Source organism: Cibotium barometz, chromosome 24, assembly GCF_041138505.1.
Source record: "Cibotium barometz isolate CiBa-2024 chromosome 24, ASM4113850v1, whole genome shotgun sequence".
NCBI classification, from domain to species: domain Eukaryota; kingdom Viridiplantae; phylum Streptophyta; class Polypodiopsida; order Cyatheales; family Cibotiaceae; genus Cibotium; species Cibotium barometz.
This window is the reverse complement of record NC_141069.1, coordinates 42,861,523-42,870,207: the sequence shown is the minus strand read 5'-3', so window position 1 is coordinate 42,870,207 and position 8,685 is coordinate 42,861,523. Positions and strand designations below refer to the sequence as shown.

General features: G+C 37.2%; 1 protein-coding gene across 1 annotated transcript; it reads left to right on the top strand.

Moving 5' to 3' along the window:
• The first annotated feature begins 404 nt into the window (after positions 1-404).
• Positions 405-2,436, top strand: LOC147625328 (uncharacterized). The gene has a single exon (XM_086818983.1). The coding sequence runs from the start codon at positions 835-837 to the stop codon at positions 2,296-2,298; it is 1,464 nt and encodes a 487-aa protein (XP_086675109.1). The 5' UTR covers positions 405-834; the 3' UTR covers positions 2,299-2,436.
• Positions 2,437-8,685: the final 6,249 nt, after the last annotated feature.

Here is an 8,685-nt window from a genome sequence, read left to right as displayed (position 1 = left end):
TCCAAATATTGGTGCCACGTCCACATCACGTACCGGCCTCCAACCAGCCAACTAGAGCCGCGCTACTGTGCACTTTGGTGCACATCCGATAGCAACCGTGTCTGCATGCGAGGCGTAGATCGACGGCGCCAGATGCACTTCTCTCGACGTGCGGACGGCTGCGATCATCTTCTAGTGAATAATTCCAATTTGGCTGCCATTGTTTACCGCCCATCAGAAAACATGCTGCCGGGGCTGCTCAGCATTTCATATGTCTTTAAAATTATTAAGAAAACACCAAAAAGCTTCCACTTAGCCCTTTTTATTCTTTTATTTTTTTAATATTTGATAATAACATACATATATATATATATATATGTATATATATAAATACACTCCCTCCCCCCTAGGTAAAATACAGTCTAGTTGAGCATTGGTTTGAAGAATGATTGCCTCATCTAGTTATGCCTTCTGACAGCACATACTATATATTCTAGGATTACATCTTCATTACTCACAGATTATAATGCTCTGTTATGCATAAATGCAGCTAGGATTAAGCTTGCTAATCTCACTTTTCATTCTAGGATTAAGATTTCTGTCCTCTTCTACTTCTTATGCATAAATGCTGCTAGGAGTAAGCTTCTATTCGCTTGTCATTCATTAATGCTGCTAGGATTAAGCTTGCTTATCACTTTGCAGCAGGTATGCATAAATGCTGCTAGGATCAAGCTTCCTAATCACTTGTTATGCATGGCTCTGCTCCATTTGTAATTCATCCTGAGCCATATTGTTTTACATAAGTAGGCTATTAAGTCTTAATCATTTGGAGAATCATCCTAAGCCTTCTTGCTGATGGCAAACAGAGAGTATGTTAGGCCTCCTTTAGTGAAGATTAAGTCACTCTCACCTTTGAGTAAGCCGACCAAGCTGGTTAAGCAGAGGCCAGAAGAGTTAACCTCAAGTTATGATCAGAAAGAGATGGTGCAAACAGGCAAGCAGCTACAACACAGGAGGTTATCTGCAGATTCACAAGACTTTGAGTTCAACAAGCTAAGTGATCTCTCTCCACAGTTAATGGATCAAGCAGGGGTAGCTTCAGCTGATGAGCTTTTCTACAAAGGGCAGCTTCTGCCACTTCAATACAATACAAGGCTACAATACAGTCCACTAACTTCATGTGAGAGAGAGGCACCTTCTTCTAAGCTTACTTTCTCTTCTGTAAGAGATCAGGATGTGAAGTTCAGCTCCTGCAGAATGGATGGGGTGGGGGTTGACACCACTCTCTTGGATTTCAGATGCTCTAGTTTCCGTTCACAAAGCAATAATTACAGCTCTAATTACTGCAATTATTATGGTAATTACAACAGTAATTGCACTTATTGGGACTCTTCCACTAGTGCCGGAGGAGATAGTAGTAGCAGCTCAAGAGACTCCAATGGAAGCTCACAAGACTCTTGCTACTCAGAAAACAAAGAGCATTGCAATGGTAATGGTGGAGGTGGTGTGAAGGGGTCTTTTGCAAAAAAGAGGCCAAGCTTCATCCAAAGCTGGAAATTTCTTTTCAGTGGGCTCAAGAAAGGTGCTTCAAATGTGTGGGGAGATGAGCATACCTCAAGCTCTGGAAGCTTAAGGAGGCCAATTAGCAGTAATCCCACCCCATTGACATGTGATAAAGAAAAACATTCCACTAATGCAAGCCCTGCTAGCACTAATCAAGGCTCGTTAGCTTGCGGCAAAGTGAAGGATAATCCTAATCCAAGACCAATGAGCCCTAATCCAACCTCGTGGGCATATGATAGGGAGAAGAAAAGTACTAATTCAGGGCCAATCAACACTGATCCAACCTCATTAACATGTGATAAAGAGAAGCAAAGCAGAAGGGTATGGGCTTCTAAAGACGCTAGATGGCATGGTCACACGAAAAGGATTAAGCCATTAAGCATGATTAAGGCTACATTAGGGGGTGGGCATGAAAACAAGGGTGATCAGAGAGAGAAGCTTGGTAAGAAGCAGCAGCAGCAGCAGCAGCAAGAACAGCAAAAGCAACATGATGGATGGTTTAGGGGGAGGGTCACACGGCCACCATTGGAGCGGAGGTTCTCCCAACCTTCGCTTGTTTCTAGAGTGAGCCGACCCTCGTCGTCTTCTCGATTCCTTGCCGTTTCTTCTAGTTGCCCAGCTTCCGTGCTATCCTCCCCTAACCACAGCGGCCTTCTTTCCCCGCACAACAATATGAGCACCATGCAAGAGCTTCACAGTGCTGTGCAAGGCGCCATCGCCCACTGTAAGCAGTCCATCTCTGCTAACTCCTCATAATCGCACATCTCGTGTTAACGCTAGTCCCTTGTCTAAAATTCAGCATTGTATAGTCCCTTTCGGAAGGGTCTAATATCTTGTATTAATGGAGGATTGTTCTAGTCCCTTATGTTAATTGAGAGTTGTTCTAGTCCCTTATATTAATTGAGAATTGCTATGGTCCCTTTTGTTAATTGAGTATTGCTTAGTCCCTTGTGATGGTCCCTTATGTGGGTGCCCTTGTGCTTCTTCGAGGGACTCCCCCTCTTTTTTTTTCGAAAGATTATTTGTTTATAGTAGTGATAGGACTTTCTAGCACATCCAATAGTTGCAACTAGTAGGATTCGAACACAATAGCCAAACAAATGCCTTATCTACTCGACTAGATGCTCGTGATGGATCTTGTACTAGTCTCTTATCTTAATTAGAGGTAGATTCAAGATCTTGTATTAATCCCTTATCTTGTACTAGTCTCTTATCTTAATCGGAGCTAGATTCAAGATCTCGTATTAGTCCCTTATCTTAACTAGAGCTAGATTCAAGATCTTGTTTAGTCCCTTGTGTGGATAGGTGCTAGGACCTTGTATAAATTGAGTATTATTTAACGTTTTGAGGAATAATTATATCCATTTTGCGAGTAACTGTCTTGTATTGAGAACAACTTTTGAGCATAAGACTATTCTCTCTTGGCTAAATTTAGTTATCATGGACAGTCTCATAGCAAACTTTAAACTTTGCCATTGCAACACTAAAGTTTTCTTTTTGTTTTGCACATCTCAATTCTTGAGCGTTCTAATATCTCTATAGTTTAGTGGGGCCTTCCAACTTTTAAGCCTCTAAGAAGGCTATTGTAAAGCTTGCAAACCAAAATGAAATGAAGTTAATTCCCTTGTATGCTATGAGATTAAGCACTTCTTGTTTTACATAAGGAGTTTCCAATCTCATAGAGTAAAAATTACAAACTCATTAGTTATTTGGATTATGTAATTGAATGTCATCAATCAATTTTAATAAATTATGCATTTTCTTGTGATCAACTTAAAGAACATTCTCACTGGCATACGAGATAAATTGTCTAGATAGCTATGATTTGAGGCTTACTCAGAACATGTGTATAAAGAGTTTTTACATACTCATAGTCTTTGAAGGAATAATGTGTTTCTATACATTCAAATTTAATCACTCATAATTTAATTATGTTGTGGTAAGATGAACATCTCATGATCTTGAAACTAGCATTATATAATGTGTGGTTTTAGTTATCACCATGTTACATGTGAATCCTAGTCTGAGATATAATGTTTGAAATTTACACACTCTTGATGAATTTTTATTTATGTCTACTACCAACATATCATCTAGTTGGTAAAGAGTTCAACTCTCTAAGTGATTGAGTTTGAATCCCACTCACTACCGTCGTTGGACATGCCAATGATATTAATTCCACAAATATAATATTTACTCTCTAAGAAAGTTCTACTTATGTACATCTTGCATATACTTTATGTGATGAATTAAGCCTTTAAAACATTATTAATAAATTCTCATTCTTCTCAAATCTACATTTCTCTTCTTAGAGGCATCCGTAAATAATGTGGAGTAGCAATTTCTTTCATAAATAGGATTGTATATTTAAATAAAATCACAATTACCACCATCATAAGTAGACCAATCATCTGTCTCATCATATGATGATAGGATCTAAATAGGGCAGTTCTAGAGAGTTTTCCACTTGAACATATAAATCAAAATTTAATTTGTTAACTATAAATTAGGAATCTCAAGTTCAATGGATTAACTTTCTCAAACCCAAATTCAATTTTACTGAGCATTATCATGAAAGAAAAAATCATTCATGTAGCACTCATAAAGTGAACATGCATGCACTTCTAAAATTAGAGTGGTTTTGGTTTTTTTTTTTGGGGGAGGGGGATCACCTTTTATTTCTTTATATAATCATGTGTTCTCTTAGGATTAATACAATGGTTAAATGAAGCTTGAAATATGAGGGAAATTTTGTTCTTGAGAACTATGTAAAAAGATCCCAATGGTAAAGTAGGATTATGAAATTAATAAAACATCAATTGTAGTTTAATAGAAGGGGTCTTTGAACTTCAAACTTCATGAAGTCATAAGTTTACATAAAGGGATGTATAATTTTGAAGGAGGAAAACTCATATAAAGCTCTTCTTGACCTCAAATTCACACAAGGGTTATCTCCAAAAGTGATATATGGGATTTGTATATACTGGTCATAGGCCATGAAAAAAGGTTAAGGTGCAAGGCAGGTATCAATGGTGGCAATCCAAGGCTGGTGATCATAAAAAAAGGAGTTTGGAAGAAGTGAAGGAGGGCTCTAGGTAATGGTACACATCAAATTCACAAAAGGGGCATCTCTAAAATTTAGAAATGGATTCTATTGAGTGCCCCTTCAACACAAATGATATATGTGATTTGTATATACCGGTCTTTTTCATTAGACCATGAAAAATGGTTAAGGGGAAAGGCTTAAGTGGAGCAAAGGAAAGCAGTTATAGTGGCTTGCCACACAAGTGAAGCAAGGCACTGAAGGTGGGTTGAGCAAAAGACATCAACTTGAGGTATTAGTGGCAATCCAAGGCTGGCAATCACGTTGAAAAAGGATTTTGGAAGTGAAGGAGGGCTCTAGGTATGGTACTAGTAGATGATGGAGATCCATTAATAGATAAGCCAACCAAGGTGAACATAAGGGGAGAAGACAAGATGCCATGATGAATATAGAGCACAAGAGGGCCTGCATGCGGCTAGGGTTCACGAAAAGGTAGGCTTGCTTTAACTCTAGTCTTGTAAGAAAAAAACACTTTTGTGGCTTTTAGAGACTTTTGTGGACTTTTGTAAAGAAAATCATTTCACTTTGAGTATACATAACTAAGCATGCATATTCAGAATGCTAATAGGTTCAAAATGCTAATAAAAGCATTATAAAGAACTTTCATGGAATTTCAAGTTGATTTGCCTTTCCATTTTCTCAAAATTTAAAAATCAACTTGAGCCAATTTTGTGGCTCAATTACAGGATTAGTATTAAGAGAAAGCTAGGTCAACTTTCAAAGGGTTCATCTTTACGTTAGAAGGAAAATTATCTCATAATTAAAAAAAAATAGTTATATTAGGATCATATTTGGATGAAGATGTAGAGATAATTCTTGATCAAAGTTATTGTCTCCTCTTTAATCTTCCTTTTTCCATGCATCCCTCTTCAACCCTTACATTTGAAAGGGATAGATGGTTTGTTATGAAAAAAACATCTAGACATATGTATTGAATCACATTATTCTAACATGTCATGGGTTAAGTCTAATCCTATTTTATGTTTCTTAGATCCAACCACAATTACCAAGACTTTTAAGAGTACTACATACTCTACACATGATTGTTGTAATGGGTGCAAACTTACATGGAAGGGCTACTAAAGATAAAATATGCAAAATATCAGAAGTTGAAACATGAATCAGTAAAAAATAGAGAGACAAGAATCATGAAAGCACATAATCGATGTGACACGGAACAATTGAAGAATGGAAAAGATTCATGTGGTGACTTTGGGAAAGAAAAGCATTCAAATTGTGGAGAGGATGGACAATGAAAGCAATGAGAGCAAGCAAGCAAGCTCCCAGAAAGTTCTTGGAAGGTGAGAAGCATTAGAGATAGCCAGAGGGCATTATCATTATCATGCTACGTGCTTATTCCAATTTGAAATGTACTCTAGGCAAAGTAGAGTTGGATTTTGCTCTTGAAAAGGGCATGAGAGTGTTAGGGAGATGGGGTTGAGGGGGGGGGGGGGGGGGTTCACAAGCTAGCTAGTTACATGGATTGATGAAAGGGGAAGGGGAAAGGGGATAGGCATAGGTGTTAGCAAGCGATTGGGCCATAACAATCGCTTTTTTTTTAAAATCACAACTTACTATAAAGGGAAGGTTTGCCCTACTACACGCAAAGGCGAGGCAGGCAGCTCTATAGAAAAATACTAGGAAAATACGGCTGTATAAAGGCATTATTGTTTGCATATGCACTAGCGTAAGTAACAACAGACTTTGAGGTAGTGCGCGGGGCGATGATACTTCATTAAAAGTTTGGAAGAACTTGCACGAGTGCCAGCACACGTGAATTTGTTCTCAATTTCTCATGTTGCTTGTTTTTGCGAGTTTCTAGAAGTCAGTGGTCCATCCACCTTGCCCCCCCCTCCCCCCACCACTCACCATACACAACCAAAACCAGTGTAATTACCCCATCCATGCATTCCCTAACCCCTCACCTCTATCAATTGGCCTCTTGCTTGCATTTTACATTTACCCCATCCATTCATTCCCTAACCTCCCTTATTTCCCACCTATCAATTGGCCTCTTGCTTGCATTTTACATTTACCCCATCCATTCATTCCCTAACCTCTCTAATTTCCCACCTTTCAATTGGCCTCTTGCTTGCATTTTACATTTCCAACCCTCTTCACATATGTTCACATGATCAATCACTTCCCACCCCCCCTCCACCCGTCCAAAATAGGAAACAAAAGAAGTCCCCTTCATATCTTTTTGTGCCATTTTGGTTTGTTTGAGGAGTTACATGCCTTTATTCTTGTCCTCTTGTCTCAAAGACTATTGTGGCCTATTATTTGATTCTCGAGCCTCCTTCTGACATGCTTTTATTCTTCTTCTATTGTCTTTAAAACTTTGTGGTTAATTATTTAATCCTACAGCCTACTTACTACTTTTCAAAAGCATCTTCAGACCTTGAAGCTCAAAAACCTTGTGGTTAAGTCTTTCAAGGTGTTACAAAAGCAACATGAGGGTGTCTTAAAACTCGTGTTCGAAAGAAAGCCTATTGATAGTGATACTTGCAAGGTGTATGTTATCATGTGCTCATTAGAAAGAAAGCCTATTGATAGTGATACTTGCAAGGTGTATGTTAAGGCATTGCTTTTAAAAGGAAGGCATTTATAACTCCAAAGTAAGCAAGCAAACAAGAAGTTGTTTAGGAAGTGGACACATTTGTGCACTGACACAATAATTTTTGTCTTCAAAATGCACGTCTAGACCATGATTATTTGCATGGGAAAAAAATACAAAGACATTTTCTCCTACAAGTAGATAATTCACCATTTAATGCTTTCAGGTACTCTTTCTTCTTGCTCATGTGCTTATGAACCTTTAGCCCCATTCATTGTGCAATGTTTTTTAATTGAAATTGTTGTACTCTTAACCAAAGAATCTAGAATTGTCTTTCTTATACTTTTTACTAAAAGTAATATGAAGTGATTTCTTGATAAAATATGCCTCATTAAAAAAATGAAATGTTACAATGTGTGAATCAGAAAAGCCATTGACCTTGAATTATTCTAATTTTGTAGATGATGACGTATTATGATGTGCTTCTTTAAAAAAAAATACACGTGACCTACAAGTTTCTATATTTTGAAAATGCTCATGAACAAGTGGTAAGATTTTTAAAGATCTTCAAAGCATTGAGAATAAAGAACATAAAAGGTTAAATATTGCACTCCTTGAAAAGTTCTTCAGGACTAATAATATGGTACGGTGCACTTACATTTGTATTCCATATGTTTTATTGCATTATGACAATAAACCCTCTAAACTAGGAATTTGGCATCGCCAAAGAAATATCAATATATCTCACACATTACACACTTTTTGCTGTAACATTGTCTAGTGTTAGAAAGCTTTATCATAGACCTTAGGCCACACCAAGCATGCATGCAAATAGAAGTCAAGAATACAAATTTATCACTAAAATGTTACATTTTGCATCTTAGTGTGATGCCTTATTCTTGGATATAATTATTTCCAAGATCTCAAGTTGTGGAACAAGATGTTAAATTATCTTAAACGCACAGACTTAGAGGTCCATAAATATCCTAACATTCTTCTTGAATCTTAACACTACTTATCTAGAAAAAGATTCTTTTAAGTAACATTGATTAGATAGAAGATCCCTATAAACTCACATGTTTCATGTCAAAGCCATGCTCTAAAATGATCATGTCACAAACTCACATGTTTTGTGTCAAAGCCATGGTCTAAAATAATCATGCTTCAACATTTTAAAGCATTAAAAATTTCTCGAAGATAATAAATTCTATGCAACTTGACATCACTTACAAGGTGAAAGTCTATTTTTTTAAAAAATTGGCTTTCTCAAGAAAGAAAGAAAGTGTTTAATGCTACATTATTAAGGCATACAACCTTCAAAATGGTTATTGAAAGCATTAAAATCTATTTCGATCACCATGTCCCCTCAAATTTTGAAAAGTTATAATGTAATCAAAGGCATGAAGACAACGATTGAAGGGCCTCATTTTGTGACAAAAGCAAAAACTCTCCAAGTATCAAAATGTGCCACAAAATTAGGAGT

Bases quoted from the DNA above. Each gene is read 5' to 3' on its own strand.
- LOC147625328 (XM_086818983.1), top strand. From the start codon at position 835: ATGGCAAACAGAGAGTATGTTAGGCCTCCTTTAGTGAAGATTAAGTCA.